At 29.5% G+C, this 22,360-nt stretch overlaps 1 protein-coding gene across 6 annotated transcripts in view; it reads left to right on the top strand.

Moving 5' to 3' along the window:
• Positions 1 to 22,360, top strand: part of LOC126737079 (espin) — a 101,548-nt gene that overhangs the window by 49,706 nt on the left and 29,482 nt on the right. Inside the window, exon 1 of one of the 6 annotated variants that reach the window (XM_050441781.1) lies at positions 11,326 to 11,611. The exons of 3 other annotated variants lie outside the window; for them this stretch is intronic. In XM_050441781.1, coding sequence (XP_050297738.1) covers positions 11,559 to 11,611 — 53 coding nt within the window. In that variant the 5' untranslated portion in view covers positions 11,326 to 11,558. 2 more of the 6 variants (XM_050441782.1, XM_050441780.1) reach the window with 2 other exon arrangements.

Genomic DNA, 22,360 nt, shown 5'->3' with positions numbered 1-22,360 from the left:
ACATTGGCAAAATCACAAATAAATAAGATAGGACGAAAATGTTCTACTGCAAATTGGCCTTTTTTTAAAATTGAGCATTTTGCCAAATTTGGGGATAGGTTTCAAGGGATAAACTTTTATTGAATAAAACTTGAAGGAGTTTAAACAGTACATAGATACAATCGAGAGCAAAGAAGAGCAGGTATTTGATCTGGCCCAATAGTCACTTTTGGCTTTTGGAGCTTTTTTTGCATGTTAAATGGCTTTCTGTAATATTTTTTAACATCGATGTATTCTGTACTGTTAATAGATCCGTCTATAGAGGTTAAAGTGCAAATATCAGATAACACATATGATTTTTTAAAGAAGTTTGCAAATGCATTTAGAATATCTGTTATGTCAGAGAGCTCTTGCTCCTTATACGATATTAAATTGGGTATTGCAGCTGTTTCTTTTTTACTTCTTAAGGAGGACCAAACTTCTTTGGTGTTATTTTTTATCCAAAAAATATATTTTTATGAGGTTTTTCGTAAGCACCTAAGAACCCTGTGTTGTTACGTTTTATTATATTTTTTGCGCAAATCGAACTTCTTGTTTGTATCATGAATAAAACGTAAGCCACGGTGGATATATTTTTGATGGGGTCAAATTTTTTTTAGGATAAGTTTATCAAATAGCTCGTATAAGTTGGAGTAGGATTTTTCAGAGACAAATATATATCAATTTTGTTTGATATGTTAAAATTTTTTTTATTTTATAACTATCAATTCCAATTATTTGAGAAAAAACTCATAATTATTGAAGTGTTTCAAAGGATCAAGATATTTATCCGACTCAAAAAAAGCTTCTTAGTTCTAGAAATGAAGTGGCCTCATATCATGACAAGAAAGAAAAAAACAAGATGTCAGACTGCATTAGCCAAAATTAATTATTTTAATTGTAAAAAAAAACGTAAACCATAAAAGCCTACAAAATCAGCATGAAATCCTACCAGCAGTATATTACTTCCTTAGTTATTTTGAATATCTGCAAAAACTATTTAGTTATAGAGACTAACTATTTAGTCGTCCTAAAAATAATTAAGTATTCCATGACCTTCCATGCTTTGAAGCTGGTTCGACGCAATGATTTTCCAGATTCATTTATTTAAAACTAAAAACCTGATATCTTTTAATATCTTATTTAAAAACTAACCTTTGAAGTGGCCTACCAAAGCGATAATAATTCACAATGTTACACATGCAATGTATAACATATGCAGTTTGTATACAACTTAAATTGTTTTGGTCAATTTAGGAAACTGGTTTTGGTACCTTCACTTCGCTTATTAATAATTGTGCAAAAAAAGAAAACAAAGATTATAATTTATTGCTAATGATTAAACGATAGTAGATTAAGTGTATTGCTACATGTCTTTATCGAGATCTGTTTTGGAATTTGGATGAAGGGAGATATGCTTATGTGTAACATTAATATTTTTATAGTTATTTCATAAGGGTTTTAATCTTGCTGATCTACTTTTGTTAAAAGGAATAAAGATTCTGCTTAAGTCTCTTCAATTTCTTTAAAAATCCTAATTCTGTCTTTTTTTTTTCTCTTCAACTTGGATTAATATCAAAATATTTATTTTGCCAGTGATTTTTAAAGACTTATAAATCTCTTCAGTACTTACTTAAAAAATTACATTAACTGCCTAAAAGGTGTATTAAAATTGCCCAAGCTGCCTAAAATAAATAAAAATGTGTATATTGACATTTTTTCAAGATCTCAAGAGAAAAACAATTTTAAAAACTTGAGATACTACTAAATCAACCGTTTGGAAAAACAGAACTTTAATTAAACAAATTATAAATTCTACTTATTCCATAATCGTGCCAGAATCGAAATTATTAACAGAAAAAGTACATTCATTCAATTTTACTATTTCCTGTTATGGAAAGGAAGTAAAAATTTACAAATTAATATGCTTATGGTTAATTAAGGCAGAAAACATGTTAATATAACAATAAAAATGTTATTGTTGGTGAACTATCAGCAAATTACGGAGGACGAAATGCGTGAAGAAAGCGTTGTAATTGCCAAGAAGAAATATGTTATTTGATGAATAATTAGGAGCCGCTTGCCTGGTTTAATTCATTTAATTATTATTTGTTTTTAGTAGTCATTTACGTCTATAACTAGAGTTTTAAAATAACCTTATTTAAGCCATATTTTACCTTAATTTTTATGGACATTTATTATGAGAATAACGTTTTCAGTTTCTGAAATTTCATTCTATTAAACTTGTTATCAGCAAGTATCCAGGTAATCCAGGCTCTGCTTGGCAATTTTTTTTATATTGGTTGATGGAGGTATTCTTGTCATGGAAAAAGGCAAGAAAGATTTGTTATTGAAACCAAGAGAACAGAGTTCAACTTAGTTTACATGCTTAACCTTGAGCAAAATTACCATGTGATTTGTATAATTTAGAATAGTAGACATTTGAAAACTAGAATTGAAATACTAAGCAGAGGCATCAGTTATATCCTATGAAGTGCTGACTTTTTTATTGTTATAGGATAGCTTTGTGCGAATATAATTTTTTTGGACATGCATAAAATGGCACCAGTATGTATTAACCTTATTTTCTATGGTTTCGTGATATAACTTAAATTTTAACTGCTATTTATTTATCTCAAGTTTTTAAATTTCTCAATGGCATCTACATTTGCATTACCTTAGCTTAATATTTTTTTAGTTATTTGGAAATTTTGGATGATGTCAGCGAGTATTGCTTTGTTTTTTTTTGTATGAATTGGTCAATGTAGCCAGTGAATTTATCATAAAATAAATTTATACAAGTTGTAACATTATCGGCAAGTTCCATATCCGACCAGCATCTAGAAGTACCTCCTGACAAGCTGAAACCAAGTGTAGGATAATAAACATCCTACTATACTAGGATTATAAACATCCTAGGATAATAAACATCTCAAAAATGGACTTGTACATTTTTTTAGTTGAGACCCCTGCATATTGGTTCATAAAAGATCTAGGTTTTTTTTGCATAAAATTAAAAAGGCCTTGGTCTCAAACAGTATCAAGTAATGGACGTAAAATGACGAATTTTCTTTGGGTCACTATACAGAGTAAAGCAAATAGCTTTATGTGACTTTAGGAGATACGAGGGCGCATAAATTAGAAAAAAGTTGCCAATTTTGATGCCTATTTTAAATCCTTTTACAGCGTTGCAAAATGTTTATTAATTCGTGAATTACAGGGTGATTTATAAAAAACGCCAAATTTTATTTTAATTATTATTTCCAAAACTATTGGTTTTAAAAACTTACTTTTAATTACAAAGTTTTATAATTTTGTATGCTCTATAAAAGTTTACCTGTCTGTCTGTCTGTAAGTCTGTCTTTCTTATATTTCCCAACATTTGAACGTATTACTATCTGATCTTTAAAATGTTTATTCTTTTCGTCATGATTCAAAAATTTAATTGATTAAAAGCGCTAGGATCTTTTGGTTGATATTCCTCTTGATGTAATAAGAAACGTCAAATATTTTTAACATGACGGTGCACCTGCACATCGAGATCGGCATTGTACAAGGTTTCTGCACAATTTTAAACCACATCGTTGGATTGGTAATAACAGTCCTAAAAATTGGCCTGCAAGATCACCTGATATAACAGGCATAGATTTTTCCTTATGGACCTAAGCTTAAAAATAAGAGAAGCGTGCAATAAAATTTCTCCCCAAACGTTAAGGAATATTCAAAGAAATATTGTAACCAATGTGAGAAAATGCTTTCAAAATAATGGTGGTCATTTCAGACATTAAGATTAATAACAATTGATTTCATAATTATATACATATTATTTATTAGCCTTTATTTATTTTAAATAAGCTCTGAATTTATTTTTGTTCTTTATTATATTGTTTATTTAAAATAAATTTATTAAAAAGTTAATCAGATCATTGCAGTAATAATAATTTTTTACATATTTTTTAAATACCTCCTTTTAATATTGATATTTAACATTTAGTAGCAATAATTTTATTTAGCAGATGATTATTAAATAAATAAATTGATGACAGCTAAACAAACTGTACACTCTTTAAAGCTTATTTAAAAAAACCAAGTCATTTTGTATCTAAAATGGAATTATTATTAATATTACCACTTTTATATTATTTTAGCGTTTATATAATTATTTTTAAATAACAACCAAAAAGATATACTTTTGACTGGATTAATAAGTAATTAATATACAATTTAAAAAAATCAGGCCCGCATTAAGGGAAAATTCCTGATGATGGTTATTAATATGTTTCAACGTTCTTTTACGTACAATGCCATTAAACTCTACAATAACCTACCAACTGAATTGTCAACTTTAGATCAGAAGTCATCTAAATCAAAGTTTAAGAAATATCTTTCACATTTAACCTTACTCCGTAATTTAGGCCATTAATTATTTATTTTATTTTTGGCAATTTTTTTAATGTTATATTTAGCTATTTAATATTTATTTAAGTATATATTGTTCTTTATTTGGGTATTAATTAAATTTATTAGAGTTAATCTTTATATTGTAGCTTAAGTTTATGACCGTTGAGTAGGGTTCAGTAGAGTAGCTGTCTTAGCTAGACTGCGCCCTGCTTCTCGGGTACTTAATTATAGAATGTTATTATTGCTAACTACATATGTAAATTTTGAAAAAGACATTTATTATTATTATTTTTATTATTATTATTAATACGTCGAAACGTTGAGAAGCGTATGAATAAGATACATCATTTGAAAGGGAATAAAAAATGCACGGACCTGCATTTAAAAAAAAATTAAAAAAAAGCTGATTGAGCTGAGCATAAAAAATTATAAAACTTAATACTATAGTTTCGAAACAGCAAAAGTCAAACATGGCAAATAGGACACCCGAGTATGTGGACTACTCATTCCCTATTATTCCACGTGCACTGAAACTTGGTCTATGTAATATATACAATTACCTAAAGCTATTAACCAGAATTTGCAATATTAACGTAGTCAGCTTCTGCCTGATGTGAAGTAAAATTAGAATACTCTTTTAAAACTATCAAAATAAGGTGGGTTCTTATGTACCCTAAATAAAGTTTCAGATACTCCAATAATTTTCATTTGTCACCTATCCGAAACATAATACTAAACGTTTCACCTGCTAACTTTATAATTGTCAACAGTTATTCCAATATTTTACCATTTATTCATGCAGTGTTATAACCTGGTACAGTTACAGGCATATCTGGGTTATTTAGAGCAATTATAATCATACTTGATAAGTGGCGAGGATAATTTTATAAAACGATTTACGATTTTAGATGAAATATGTAGAACAAGACAGTAGCATGCGAAGTGAGATATGCCTCGTTTGTTAAACCAGTATATACAGTTTCTGACTATAATTAAATGCTTTTTAAATTGCTCTTTCGTTTTCAAAAAACCAAAATGATTTAGTTTCTTAGAAGTTCCTTTATTTATTAATAGTTTAAAATATGTGAAAATTAGCCTTAGGCAACTTTTTACGTAGAAAAAGGGGTATTATATTTCTGTTGCAACGTTTTGGTTTCTCGGTATCATCAAACATTTTGGTTTTTCATATAATGATCAAAAAAGTGTTTATCAAGGCATCAAATAGATAAATAAACATTCTGAATAAATTAATCTTATATTTAAAATTGTTCATTAGCCAAGAGAAAAAAAAAACAGGCGAAAGTTGCAAATTTCAAAAATAATTTATCTTTACATCAAAAATGACGTACGGCGCCACCTCATGAACCACGTTAAGGTTTCTCATCTATACTTTAATTGCGTTAAACGCTATTACCGAGCTTTAATTTTTAACGCCGCAAAAGATATAATTTTACGATTACCACACGAATTTCGTAAAATTATTTTTTAATCATTATACCAGAAGAAGAGGAAAAAAAATGTTTCTTGATTAAAATTAATACGTTGCGCTTGGTAGTTAACTTTCTTCTTATGGACGTTAATTTTCTTGCGCAGTTTTATTTGAAATTGTGGTGCAATTTATCGTTTATATGTACAGTAAAAGAAATGTTTGATATAAAGTTGTACGTTGTAGTTGTACATGTACAACTTAATAACTGATAAAATATATTGTGAGGAACTAAAGAACTAAAGAATTTTGAAGTTTTATTTTTATTTTGGCGCGGCAGTAGTATTTTTCACCCTTTAGTAAGCGAGACTTTTGACATCTAATAATTCTTAAAAAACCCTAAAATTGCATGTGATCTACTTACCTCTAAGGTTCCTATTAATTGCCAATCTTCATTGGGGATACTTAGATGAATAGCTCTATTATGACCTATTTCAAAAAGCGCCATTTAAAAAAAATTACTCAATCATCAACTTTATAATAAGATCTTTTGAAAAACTACAAGTTTTATGTAATCATAAACTTCACACAATTCTTTAAGACTCAATTTTATCATCTTTCATCTTTAATGGCGACAGACCTAATTAATCCTATTTGACAAAGCTTCATTGACCAAATCGCAATTTCCAACTTTCCTAACTTCAATTAAACAATTTTAACTTCAAAAACTTACAACTTCAATGAAAACTACAAATTTTATGTGGTCCTAAGTTTTAAATTGTATTTCAAAATGTATTATGCTCTATTTGAGAAAGCTTCATTAACGAAACTACTTAATTTGCAACTTCATAGCAAAATTTACTAATAAAATATAAACTTTTATAAGTTCAAAATGTCCTCAAAACTCACCTTTATTACTTATATGCATTGAGGCTATCGATAGCTCTATTCTATCCAATTTTCAACTTTCTAATAAAGTTTTCTCAAAAAAGGCAAATTTTTTGTGATCCTAACTTAATTTGTATTTCAAAACTCGTATTTAATACAAATATCTTTGTTAAAAAATTTCCTAAAAAACTACACATTTTATATAAGTGATCTTAAATAGTTCACATAAAATCACATGCTTTTTTTGGCTAAACAGTTCCCAGTGAGATGCAAGTAGTATTAGTAATTTTCCGTCAGATATTCTTATGTCTAAAAATAATTCACTAACCAAGATTTTTTTTTGAATTTTATTTATATAAAACAAAAAAAAATAGATAAACACTAATATAAGGCTTTATGGAAGTCTTCTGGATATGGACCATTAACCATGAAAATCATTTTTCTTGGTTGAGATACATTGTGGAGGGTAAAATGGGTCATTGTGGCACCATTTCTATCAAACTTAAGATCTTTGGTATCAAAATCCTGTAAATGATTAAAGTACTCACCATTTTTGCTTTGTGAAGCTAGCAATAAGAATATTTCAAAGAGACCAGGATACAATATTCGATATTGCTTTTTCTCAGATACTGATTTTTTGCCAGGTTAATCACTTTTCGTGAAAACTAGTATTATGTTTGCAGGTTATTTTTTATTATATCCCTTTAAAATATTTGTACATAGTTTTTATTTCTTCCAGGCATTTGAAGTAAGTTTCTCAAACTCACGTTATCTCCTATATTTATTAAGGATGTTCTTACCGATACCTCTATTATACTTTGTTTGAAAGATTTTTATTGACAAAATTTACTATATTTTCAAGTTTCTAATAAATTTTTGTTTTGTGTTTTAATGTGTTTCATGATGTGTTTATGTCAAGGCTTTCAACAATGTAAAGCATGACTTCCTAATATCGTACCTTAAGGATCTAGACGGTAAAGACGTTCGATTAATTGGCAATCTGTACTAGAATCAGAAGCGATTAAGCAAGTTGTTAACAACCAAGCAGTTTGATCTAAAAAGGGTTGTGAAAAAAGGCTGCGTTTTATCACCGATGTAGTTGAATCTCTACTCGGAAAGAGTGTTTTTTGATTGGGTTTTAAAGTACCCTATAGGTATTAAAGTGAAGGAGATACATATCAGTAATATCGGATATGCTGATACTGTAATAAATGCGGAAAATGCAAACGGTTTTCAAAAATTGTTAAATCACGCAAATGAAACAAGCCCAAGATAAAAAAACGGTCGAAAGTAAGACTAATATTCCAGAAATCAGAATTCAGGTAAATGAGAAAAATATTAAGCAAATGATGCAATTTAAGTATCTGGGATATATGTTGAATCAAAATTGGGACCCAGAACAAGAGATTAGATATGGAATAGAACAATTACGAGCAACCCTCCTTAAACTTAATAAAATTCTCACAAATAAAAATCTAAACTTCTAAATCAAAACTAACTAAGATACAGAACTCTAAGATGTTATCTTTGGTCACTTCCTGTAGACTGTGTAGAAGCCTGGACATTAAAAGAAAGTTCCATAAGTAAATTGGAAGCATTTGAGATGTGGTGTCTGGAAAGAATGCTGAGAATATCATGGGTGGACTACACAAGAAATGAAGAAGATCTTGAAAGAACGCAAATAGAAGATTGCAAGCTTTTCAAAATAATACCACATAAAAAAATTTCATACTACGCTTACGCAAGAATTTGGAACTCCAAGAAGAATAACCAAATTTTCTGAAAAACTACAAATTTTATGTGAAAAACAACATTTATGTAATCCCAAACTTCAAACCATTCTCCAAGGCTCACTTTTATTATCCATCACCTCCAATGGGAATATTCATTGTAATATCTTTATTACATCCTATTTGAGAGAGCTTCATTGACAAAATCGACTCAATTTTCCACTTTATGATAATACTTTCTGAAAAACTACAAATTTTTAGTTTGCAAATCTTTACTTGGGATATTTTAATTAATAGTCATATAAAGCAAAATATTTCTTTCGCTGATGAAAAAGCAATAACGTCATGGACGTTATCTTATTAGAAAAAGACTAAAGCCCACGTAGAAGAAATGTATTGAGAATGTACCTACCAAGAATACAGTAGAAAAAAGTCCTGTTTCAAATATGATCTTAAATTGTTAACTATTGGAAGTCACTGATCAATCTTTTTCTTTACGTTTATCTTTTATATATGATTCGTAATAGTCTTATAAATTTATTTTACTTCTACCATTCGAAAAATTTTATTAGAAAGCAATATAGTATACACCAACTATATCTTCTCTTCTTCTTGTATTTGTATATTTTTTACATTACTTTTCTACTTTATCTTCCTCGTCTTCCTCTTTTTCTTCTTCTTCCTAATGAAACATGACAAAAACGAATATTAAACTAATTTGCTGGATGATGTGATTCAAAATATCTGGAGCAGTAAATTTGATCAAGGTTAAAGAAAAAGAAGCCTTACTCTTCAAACTATCTAAAATGGGTCTAATGAATTGTGAAAAACCCATAGAACTTACAAAAAATAATTCTCATCAAGCAAAAAAAAAATTATATGTTATTTATGATTATATTGTTATAAGGCATTGTGTAGGGTATTAACTTGAACCTTCTTTAGTTGATGCAGATGATAACGTTCATCTTTTGGTATTTGCTGAATATTTTTATCTGAAGAAGAAATATTTAGTAGTAATCGATTTAGTGTAAGTGTACAGGCTGTTCGAGACAAAATAGACCACCACGTCATCTCCTTACCCCCCAGAGGCCTAATGCCAATTTTTTTAAATGGGAATAGGGGTCGAGTTGTACCTTGAATTAAAGAAAATTGTATTCTCTACGTAGCTCTATTTTTATTTTTTTATTTTATCAATTTTTTCTCAAGAAATATGAATAAATATAGATAAAGAAATATAATAAATGAATAAAAGTAAAAGTATCTAATACCTATTTTATTAAATGTTGAAAATGATCTTTGTTGACCTCCATACAAAAATACATTTGTTGTTCAAAACATCTGCGCACATTAGTGAACAACGTGCGTTATTAATTGACATTCGTTAACAGTTCTACTTCGAAGATCTTCAAAGAGTCGGGATTTGTGGCAACGACTTTGCTTTTTAGATAACCCCAACAAAAATCCAAAGAGATAAGATTCGGAGATCTAGAAGGTCATTCTACGGTACCTCTCCGGCCAGTCCATCGTCCAGAAAATATGTTGTTCAAAAAATGACGAATCGCAGCAGCATAATGTGGTGGTGCTCCATCTTGTTGAACCATCTGTTCATTTTCTAGGACGTTATCATCTTGTTCAAGTAACTCAGTTATTTTGATGGCATCCTAGAGTAGTTCCAAATAATTTTTAGCATTAAGGTTTGTATTAATAAAAAAAGGTCCAATAATATGATCTCCCAGGATACCGGCCCATACATTAAGTTTTTAAGGTCGCTGCGTATGTGTTTCTTTCAAATAAATGAGGATTAGTGGCGCTTCAGTATAGACAGTTGTGTCTATTGACTTCACCATGTAAATAAAAAGAATATTCGTCAAAAAACAGACGTTGTGCAGAAAATTTCTCTTACAATTTAATCTATCACTAAAGTATACATACGAAATTGTACACGACGATCAAAATCATCTTCATTTAGCTCATTAGTTTGGTTTTGTAGGCATGATATTTGTGTAATTCTAAAATTTTGTGAACGGTACCTTTAGACACGCCTAATGTGGTAGCAATTTTTCGAGTAAATGTATTAGGTCTATTACATAAAGATGATTTACCCTTTTATATAGATGATTATTATGAAAAGCACATCATGCTGCTCTAGCAGATTTATTTTGTTGATAATAAAGACTCACCAACTATCAATATCACCAGGACTAGATTAAATAAATACTTCTTGCTAGTGTTGTTACTGCTTAATTCAACAAAACACCGATACAAAAATAAAAATAACTAAACCAACGAAAGCAGTTATTTACTTCATATTTTAAGTTTTTTTGTCAAAATAACTTGATTTTTCGGAATGTATTTTTTTTGATTAGAGATAACACATGGATAATTTAAAAAAATGAAAATTTATGCAGGTAACAAAATTGCAAGATTTAAACTTTTAAAGAATGTCAGTCACATTTTAATATTAAATTTGCCGTGTTCGGCCATTTTTAGCTACATAATTTATTTTCTGACTGTTTTGCCTCAGACACTTTGTATAAACCTACACAACCTATACAGAGGATGATGAAATAATAATTCCTCTGAGACACTCTATACATCTTAACTGATATTACTTTTATCTCATCTCATTGAAAAAAAGTTTCTTAGTGTATCTTCAAATAGTTGAGCTCAGTCAGCACCGTATGCTTCAATTATAGCACCAAGCTAGGCGTCTTCTTCCACCATCCAAAAAAGGAAGAAATAAAGAAGAAAGGTAGCTTCCACTCGATAGATCCGAGCAAGCCGAATATACCGTTGGTACTATTGTGGTAATTGTCCGGCGAAGCACGCTAGTCTCGGTACGACTGGCGGTGTTTACAAAGTTCGCGTAGATTATTCTAAAAAGAAAATCGTGATTTTTTTGACACATCGGTGGTGTTAGATTGATTTGCTTTATTGAAGTACCAAAAATCAGTGATATTTATTATAAATGATTTGATAATTTAATGAGAGTAAATTGTTAAAAACATATTTTCTTCTAAGAACGGGATGGGTTAGGCCGGTTTTTTATTAAACGTAAAAAGAGAATTTAATTTTTAAAAAAAATCGTTAATAATATGACAAGCATGACAAGAAAGAGAAGATACAGGAGCAATTCCTGTAGATTAAGGTATGAAATTTTAATTATTGTTTCCTTTTTAATTGAATATATTTCAAAATAAAGTTTAATGACATATTTCTTTTATCGTTTGACTTGCTTAATTTGTTCTAATATTTAGGATTCTGATTATTAATGCATTGACTTAAGAGTCACCAGTTGAATCTACACAACACTTAGAAGAAAAGTGTCTTCTGTACGACTGTAGACTTAAAAACTGCAGATATTACAAACCTCTTCAGTAACTAAATTCTCTACGAAAATATTACTTTACCTTAGTGGTCGTCCGATAATCACTAAAAGAATAAAAATTAAATTTGAACAGATGAACTGTTCATTAAATAAGATGATTGTTTAATAATTCTTGGAGTAACATTTCTTAGCAGTGTTTTTTTTTTATATCATTAATAAAGACATCAGATATAAAATTTGTTAGATACCAGCTGAACCTTAAAGGATTAACCCAAGAATCTATAGTTGATATAGTTGAGATAGAGTCTTTTGATCTATTAATGCCCTGATCACCAAATAAACGTTACTTAACTAAAATCTTCTGCTTTACAGCAGGACCTTGAAGTCTCGACTTGAAAGTCTACAATTGATAATATTTATTCTTTTTAAGCTGCGATAAATATTTGCGATAAAATTCTTGGAAATACCCATGCTTTAGAATGCTGCTAAAATTCTATGTCTAATATTTACCGAGCTAATGAATCTAAAAACAATGAAGCTATTTTTGATGATAAAATCTTAAGCGAATGGTGATGATCTCTATCTTTTTTTGGTAGTAGTTTTTAGAACAATCTTCATAAAATCCAATAAAATAGATACGTTAGAAAAGTCAAAGGTAGTATAAAAGTTCAATCAAGCCTTCACCAGATATCACTATTGATTTACATATTGATACATTAATTGACTACAGCAGGAACTTGGAACCTCAAACAGAAGGTCTACAGGGGATATCTTTTGATCTACTGAGTTATGGGAGTCAAATAAATCACTATTTAAATTTTGGTTAACTTTAGCAGGATCTTTTTGATATTTGCTTTTAAACCTAACCTCATTTGTTTGTTTATATAATTTTAATGCGTAGTAACTAGTCTCTTTCTACGTCCGATTCTACCAATTTGAACTTAACTTCTACCCTTGATTTGTACCATGTAGTATTGTTCTCTACTTTTTTGTTCTGTTTTATAAGTGAATACACAAGGTAGGAACTAGCTTGTAATTCTAGTATAAATTGGGTTTAGCTGGTAAGTTTTTATAAAGTTTATTATTTCTGTTTCTTTTTACAGTGGATCTGATGATGCCTAGTATGGGCGAAACACGTGTAATCCTCCGACTTTAATTTAATAAATTTGAGACCTGTGACTTAGAGTTTGTTTTCATTACTGTTTACTCAAACTGTGAAAATTATGTGAACTTTATCTGAGAAAGTCATTTAAAATGATTATTAGAATGATTTTTACAAATTTTATACTCAATACTTACTGAGATAATAGATACGATAATCCAATTCAATAGGCAGGTCAGAATTCTAAAGCAACAGAAAAGCTCTTTCACAGATATCAACATTTAAATTTTAGTTTACTTTAGCACGATCTTGAAACCTTGAACTGAAAATCTGCAGTTAGTATTTGCTGATCTACTTAAGCTGTAATCATTAACTTCATTTGGAAAAAAATCATTTTATCTGCAATTTTGAAATAACTAATATGATGAGAATGATAGAAGATCTTTGATATTTTATACCCAATATTTACCAAGATTACCAAGAGATTTACATCATAGATTTAGAACCTGTAAAACTCCATAGTGATGAAATTTCACCTTAAAATTTTCTAAATATCTAAAAATATTCTTAAAATTAGTCATAATTAAAGATCAAGACCTGGCTGAAGTGTAATTATATGTGAAAAAATCAGTCAAAGCATTTTTACTCTTTAGTGAGTGAATGGCGTGTTTCATTTAAAAACGTAATATTTCCTTAATTCAACAAACAATACTTCTTAACCTAGTTAACATACTAATAACCTAAGACCACTTTACCACTTTTCTGTTTGATTTGCATACATCGATTTGCCTTATTATAAATCTCGGGCGTAAACACGAGAACAAAACCGAATGAACCGTAAACACAAGGTTGTCTACTAAAATCTAATTTTTTACATCTGACCCGAGTTTATTAATTATTTTCTGTAGTTATAAACTAATTATTCCGCAGTCGAGTTTTACCGGAAAACAATTGAAAGTAAGTAAAGGGTGACAGTAAGGTGCCGGTACTGCTTTAGTGCGGGCGCGGTTTTGTGTGTACCACCGATGTAGAGATTTTGCATTTATCGTGGTTATTTACAATGAAGTTAAAAAAGCTGATTATAATGAAGAAGATGAGGGAAATTGAGAATGAAAGAAATACTTCTCGTCAACCCCTTAGGTAAATTAGATAATTATAGCTTCTGACATAACAAATTCATAAATGACTTACATAGGCAGTATCATACATTTGACAAACATTTTGTTATAACCGATTATCTATAATACATGTTTTGGTATATCTCAAGATGTTGTGTTTGGCAATAATCGTTCTAGCGAGGATATTTTTTTGTCAACTATTATAGGGATTAATTTATTTCATTTTAATACCTCATAAAATTATGATACATACATATATTACATGCATTACGGTGTGGCTTAAGCCCATGTATAAGATATGTCAAAAGAATAGTAAGACATTATACTATCAATTATAAACATTATATTCTCTAAATTAACGAAAACGAAAAAAACACAAAGTCACAGTCCCTCTCTAGCTAGAGCATCATCAGGCCTAAAATTAAAGTATTAGTCAAAACAAAACTAAAAATTTAAATAAAACATACTAAAAGACCTGTAGAGGCCATATACAAACTTCACACTACATAAATAAACAATAATTTTTAGGTTATTATGATATAAAAACAAAAAATAAAAATTAAAAAGTAGACGCAACGACAAAATAAAAAATATATAATCAGTATTAAAATTGAATTTCAAATAGAAAATATGTCTTTTTAGTAAGATGTTGGGTATTCATTGGTTGACATATACTGCTTAACCTCAAATAACAAATTTAAAAAAAAAAATCTCTCTAATCTATATGCACGAGATTATTTGTGGAATTATCTATTAAATAAATAAGGTTTATATTATTTTACTTATTCCATTATTAAAATGTTGCTCTAAAAAGATCTTTTCTTTCTGTGTATAAGCATAGAAATATAATTTCTAAGTTTTTTATATTTACTCTATGATTCTACAATCTTATTCTTTTTAAATTTCACCTTTTCTAGAAGTATTACATGAATTTTATATTCTCTGCCATCCATGGAATATTTTTTTTCTCTAATTTGATGGTTTTTTAGTACAAATTAATAATATCATTTAAAAAATAGATAGACAATAGAAGTATCCGATGATTAAACTTTCATCTTTTAACCTTCGTCTTCCCACGTTATAAAAGTTTCGTAAAATTCCAAGTGGGGTACATTTGTACCCCATCATGAAAATGATACTACTGATACATTTACATGTTTTTAATTATACAAATACATAAAATAAACTTGTAACTAATCAAATTATAAAAAAACATAGTTAATTTTCTTTGCATTTAACACACTTCACTTCTTTTACATGGTGTTCCGCGCATACGAAATTTTGACACTCCTTGAAAAGTCGTCTAGATTTGCGATCTCTATTTCGATCACAGAGATAACAACGTCCACTTTTAAGTCTTTCATTTTGGTTTTCAACTGGAGGAGACGCCAAGTCTGGAACAACATCGCGCATATACTGCCTTAGCGTCTTGCTCAAGCGTCCTGAGTTATTATATCTTCGTACAATATATTCTTTTACCAAAGATTCTCCTAACTGAAGCAAAAAATATCGTCGGTCGTCTTTAGATTTTTTGATTTTTGGATGCTTGATGTCCCATAAAATAAAAGAGTTTAGTGCCGCAATATCTAATAATTGGCCAAAAATTGCCATTGGCCATCGATTGCAAATTCTGCGAGCAGAGTATTGCTTTACCATTTTATCTGTGGTGTCTACAGCACCCTTTGTATCATTATAATGAAGTATAATTTGAGGCTTATTCTTATATTTTTCATCTGCAACAGTATCATCTTGATGTTCCGTAGACAATAAAATAACTGTTTTGCCTTTTCTAGGTGTATAAAACACAATAGTATGTTCTTTTGTGAATGCAAACATTCTAGAAAATTCAGGCCGAAATAATTTGGGTTGCAACTCGTTTGGAATGTATGACTTATTTTTTCTGAGGGTTCCACACAAGTTTTTTTTCAGCAAGCTTATCTGCCAGTGGTAGACTTGTAAAAAAATTATCAGTGATTACTCCATATCCAGTGCCAAGGGGTTCAACAAGATCCAGAACCATCACCTCTCTCACCCTGATTTTTTTCTGGTTTGTTATTTATTTTACCAAGATAAACCTGTAAATTTGCACTGTACGAATTTTTACTATCCGCCATTGCCCAAATTTTAAGGCCATATTTATCGGGCTTACTTTTCATGTAAACTCGAAAAGGACATCTCCCTCTGAAGGAAACTGCTCATCTATAGTAACATCTGACCCAGGTGAATAGGCCATGATAGAATTCTGAACAAACAAATCAAAAACTTCTCTAATTGTTTTGCCAATTTATCGTTTATCTTACGAGGTCTAGTAGAATAGTCGTCAAATCGAATAAGCAACTGAAATCGATTACGTGACATACTTGCCGGAATAATAGGCCTGACATATTTCTAATCTGTACACCATAACATTTTTTGGGGCTTCTTGGTTGCTTGAAGCGCTCCTTGGATCAGCAGGATTCCTAGGTACGCCTTGATTTCCATAGAATCGGTAAACTGCCAAGTTCGTTGCAATATATGTGGATATTTTTCATTCCATTGTGTTATTATCTATAACAAAATAATTCTTAATAAGTAACAGTAAAATAAAGAAAACTAATAATACTAATAAATAATATCAAATAAAATTTTAAATAAGGTCAATGAAAAAGGAAACTTACCTCTTCAGCTTTTCTATTCGTTTGAACTACTAATAAATTTAATATATTGTCTGACATGAACAGTAAAAAAGCTTCAATTTCAGTGGTAAAATTTGAACTATACGGAGTAAGACCTTGTTTATTCTTTATTATATCTTTATCTCCTCTGCGTGTCTGAGGATAGGGAACTTTTGACCACTGGGTACCATCTTTAGATTTATAAAATAGATTTCCACCGTCCATAGACTCTTGCTGTTCCTGCTCCACAGATGTGCCTTGACTGGCACTATCGCATTCAATAAGATCCGACTCCTCGTCATTTATTTCCGGTTCCCCGTCACTTTCCTCATCGTCAGACAAAATTACGTCAAATTCCCCTATTCCATCATCGGAGTCTGCATATAATAGCCGTTCTAATTCGGCATCACTAAGACCTTTCGACATTTTTGAATAAATTTTAGAAAAGCGAAATACCACAAAACTCGCAAAACTAATTACCAAAACAAAACACTTCAATGGCTTTGAAATAAATAAAACAGTAAATAAGTCGCACACTGCAACGATCACACGTGGGGTATAAATGTACCCCAGGCTATTCAAACAGGCTATTTTTGAAAAACCGAGAAAAAAATGTGGTTTAAAAGGCAGTAAATATTTACAAAGCTTTTATTAACAGAAAATAAAATTCTTCACAAAAAATAAGCTTTTTTTGGGCAAATATGCAAGAAAAGAGATGTAGGTATGGGGTACATTTGTACCCCACCCGGGAAGACGAAGGTTAAATATAGTTTAACCCATAGACAGACAGTCTTATATATCAAATCATGTGACAATAAAGATTAAATAAAGAGTCGGACACCACCCCCATATTTAATCAGCCTCTTTGAAAAAGATGTGATTTATTTCTCGTGACCTCAGTTTGTAAGTTTGCTAATTTTTTGCTTTTGTTGGATATAAGTTAAAAAAAACTATTTTCTAACAATCTTTAAAGTAAAAAATTACAAAATATTATTAGTTTTGGTGAAAGTGTAAAGTGGTAAGAAAACAGATAAATCACAGCGAATAACCAAAACGTAACCATAAGGTTCATGACGGAAGATTTATTTGATTTCGGTGAAATTTTCAACTGTTAAATCAGAAAGTAGAACGTTATTAGTATATATATATGGGCGAGCTTTTAAATACCGTCTACCGCACAGCAACAATTATGTTTTTAAATTAGTCTTTTCATGTTGCGCATTGCTTTTTGATATGCACTAGTAATTTTTGTGTAATATTAAAGACGTACACAAAATAACGTTTTGATGTGTATGATACTTATTGGAAAAAGAGAAATCTTTGGATAGTGATGTTCAATCAAAGAAAACAATCCAGCATGAGCCATTATGATTTACTATGTAAATTTAAATATTTAATTTTTTAAGTAGGGCTACACACAAGAAGAATGGTTCTTAAATACTTTATAGTTTATAAATTTAAGATTTGTTTCTTAAAAATAATTTTACAATTTTTTTGAATGCAATTTAAATCATTGCTTAATCTGAGATCACATAGAAAAAAATAGTGATACTACTTCCAAACTCGTTTTCTAATCCCGCATTTTTAATTAGACTCCATAGTAAAATAATAAGTTAAGAGATTGAGAGAAGATTAAATGAATCAACTAAAACTAGGAATGGATTTGCGTCTTATAAAGAGAAAAATATAAGCCATCGGATGTCAGAAATGTATCAAAGTATTAGGAAACTTTGAATTCAATAGGGTACCTAAGCATTTGTCAGTGATCATGTCTTAAGTAAAAAATATAAAAATCGATTAGGTAAATTAAATTAAATAGGGACTATAATCACTTAAAAGACATATTTTCTATTTCAAATTAAATTGTAAGACTGATAATTTTTTTATTTCATTGCCAACTTTTGTTCACTAAAACTAACAATTTTTGCTACTATGTTTTTTTTTTAATTTTTAAAAACACAAGTTACTATATTAGTAATATCTAATGCAAAATCAAATTATACAGTGTGGCCCAAATTGGGAGTAATACCTATATAGTATTTTGGAAACTATAAGAGATAGAAAATTGGTTAAACGAGGAAAGGTGTAGGGCATTTAGTTACCAATTAAGTGCCGCTTTCAGAACGATTTTATCTTTTTCCGATTTTGAAACATTTGGAGAAAATCAAAAAGTTGCTTTTTTAAAAAAGGCTGTATTTTTTTTATTTCAACGTATTTTTAAAATCTGTAAAAATCTTATTAGGACAACTTTTTAAGGACAAGGCATACCTGATATCAGTTTTTGTTTTCGACGTTTCGATTCTGAGATTCCATCCTCAACTTCTTTTTTTCTTATGGCGGCCATTTTGTTTTTTTGCTAAATTAAAAAGATCTTTTTTTCCCTTTAAAATGATGTATAACACTTGAAAATATTTCATTCTTATGCCAAAAAGTTTCAAAGTTCATTTTTTGCGGAGTTGGCCACGAATGCGGAGGCCATGACTACGGAGGCAATTTCTCGTATAAACAATTATTATTGTTTAATGATTTAGCGTCATTTACTGACAATTCTGCAAAATATTATTTATTTGATTTCACTTTTTATCTTGTTTAGTAGTTCTTATCTCGTTCATTTCATGTTCTTGTTCTTGTTAGTCTTAAATAGTTTTTTCGTATCTAGTTCTTTTCGTTTGTTTTTAGTGAGTTTTGTTTAAAATTGTAATTTCCAAAAATCGCCATGCGACATACCAGTGATGAAAAATTTGACATATTGGAATGTTATATTACATGTAATAGGAATGTGAATCTTGCAATCGCCAGATATTTGGAACTGTATCCTGAGAGACAACTGCCAGGTCCAAGATCATTCGCTATGCTTGTCATGAACCTTAGAATGTTGGACCATGGAAGTTTTGAAATACCAACGCCAGAAAATTATCAAAGGAACAATGAAGCTCGCAATGAAAACATTTTAGACCATTTTAATGCGAACCAGAAAACATCGACTCGAAAAGCTGCAACTCATATAAATATACCAAGGACTACAATTCAAAGAGTCCTTAAAAAATATATCGTCCATAAAAGCCTACTATTGTTCAAGGTTTAAGGGATACAGACTACTTAAGATGATTAGAATTTTCAAACTGGTTTGTAACGCAATGTCAAGAAATACCTAATTTTAGCAGGAACATTGTTTGGACTGACGAGACGTTTTTTAGCAACTGCGGAGTATTTAACAGGCATAATCGTAATTTTTGGACTACTGAGAATCCTCATGAAGTGGCTAAACGTAGGCTACAAGTAAGATTTGGATTTATTGTATGGTGTGGTATGTATGGTAAGTTAATTACCCACTCCACAAAATTATTTTCAAGTAAAGTGCTATAATTGTTTTTAGATATTCGCCTTATTGAACCCTTTATTTATCACCAAACACTGACAGGTCAAAGATATTTTAATCTTTTGAAAGAGCAGATATTACCTGCCGTGAGAGCTATAATACCTGAAGAACAAATATGGAGTGATGTAACATTTAACAATAAACTTATCGCGAACCGCGGTGCTGCAAATTGGCCAGCTAGGTGTCCAGATATACACCCCTGGATTTATATCTTTGGGGATATGTTAAAAATGAAGTTTACGAGTTTGAACCTCCTACGACTCTCGAACAACTAAAGGACAGGGTTCGGAATGTCTTAAATAATATAAATAGAAACACCCTGCGCAAGGTAGCTAGAAGTGTCTTGAAGAAATGTGAAAAATGTTTTACAAAAATGGCCGTCACTTTGAATAGTTTAATTTAATATTATTGTTACAAGTAGTTAATTGTTTTATTAAGATATTACGTAAAAGTATAAGTTAGCAAGTTAGTAAGTTAATAATAATTGTGTGTACGATAAAATGCCAATAAAAGTCATGGCCAACTCAGAGAAAAATAACCTATTTAATTTTTTGATTTAAACATAAAATATTTTCATAAAGTGTTATACATTATTTTAAAGGGACAAAAAAGATCTTTTTAATTTAGCAAAAAAACAAAATGGCCGCCATAAGAAAAAAAGAAGTTGAGGATGGAATATCAGAACCGAAACGTCGAAAACAAAAACTAAATTCAGGTATGCGTTGTCCCTAAAAAGTTGTCCAAATAATGTTTTTACAGATTTTAAAAATACGTTGAAATAAAAAAAATACAGCCTTTTTTCAAAAAAGCAACTTTTTGATTTTTTCCAAATATTTCAAAATCGGAAAAAGATAATATCGTTCTGAAAGCGGCACGTAATTGGTAACTAAATGCCCTACAACTTTTCCTATTTAACCAATTTTCTATCTCTTATAGTTTCCAAGATACCCATACATGTACACCCAATTTGGGCCACACTGTATATTTTAGGAATATTACTCATTTCTAATTTTTCTTGATTTATTCAAACTAGAAATGAGGAATGTATTTTTCTGCGTTCTTGTAATTTAAAATTAATACTTTTAAAAGTTATTTTATTACTTGTATAAAACTGATTTCATTTAACGATAATTTTTAAAAATTTCGATAAAATTTTTTTTTAAAAAATGTATTTTTGACCCTGGGTTATTTTAGAATTTTTTTCCTACTTTATAGAAAATTATTTTTTTTAAATACGAAAATCTTAAGTTTTTGGTTAAAACTCAACAGAATTCTTAAATTTCGGATGACTGCAGCTGATTCTGAAGATTTTGGCTTTGTATTAAAAATTTTTTAAACCAAAGTTTATATGGGAAATTTCTTCTGGAAAAGAAATTTCTTCCTACATAATTTTTTTATACTTATCTTCATTTATAAAAACTATATCAAATCATAGTAGGACATTAATCATTACTTACACGGTTCTAAGACATTTCTAATCGATTCTGGTAAATACGACAGATGGAAACTCATCCGATGACACGCTTCTTCGCATAACTTCGCACTAACGACTGATTTTCTATAGTTAATACGCTAGTTGTAAATGCAGGTTACTTATCACTTATTTCTTAAGTAAAATATATTTTATCACCCTCATTCTCCAGACTCTTTAAGTCATTTTAAGTAATTTGGTATATTTCATCTTACATTCGTTAATTTCTGGAATATTATTTTACAAAAGAATTTTTGTTTGAATTATTTAATAAAATATATTTTTTATTAAAATTTCCTCATTACCTAAGAGGCGTTTAATGCAAACAAATATCAATAAACTTATAAAGCAACAAAAGCACTTTCACTTACACCAGAACGAAAAAAAAAACGACAAATATTGATGAGTGACGACTTCCTGAATCCCCAGCATAAGATTCAATTCGCAATCATTATTAATCGCTGTATTAAGTTCTTTCGTATACCTTTGCTAATGTATTTGTTGTCGGCACGTAATAAAATGATTCGCTTTAATAAAGATTTGTTGGCATTATATAAAATATTGTTTTATGAAAATAGTCGTTTTATTTGCGTAATAGAAAAATGTTAATTAAATACTTTTAGGAAAAGGTTATATCCATTTTTTATTAGTGCGTTCTATAGGCTTGGCGCACCTTATGTTGTAAATTATGAACTGGACTCATCCTTTCACTTGCGATGATTTTAGGTTATTTTTGCAATTATATTAAGCTGATTGGTAAATATTAATTAAAAAATTAATAAGTCCGTTTAAGGTATTTTTAGTTAACAATATTATTAACTAAATTATAGATAAGAAACCCAGCC

Source organism: Anthonomus grandis, chromosome 6, assembly GCF_022605725.1.
Source record: "Anthonomus grandis grandis chromosome 6, icAntGran1.3, whole genome shotgun sequence".
NCBI classification, from domain to species: Eukaryota; Metazoa; Arthropoda; class Insecta; order Coleoptera; family Curculionidae; genus Anthonomus; species Anthonomus grandis.
This window is presented reverse-complemented; position numbering and strand designations above follow the sequence as displayed.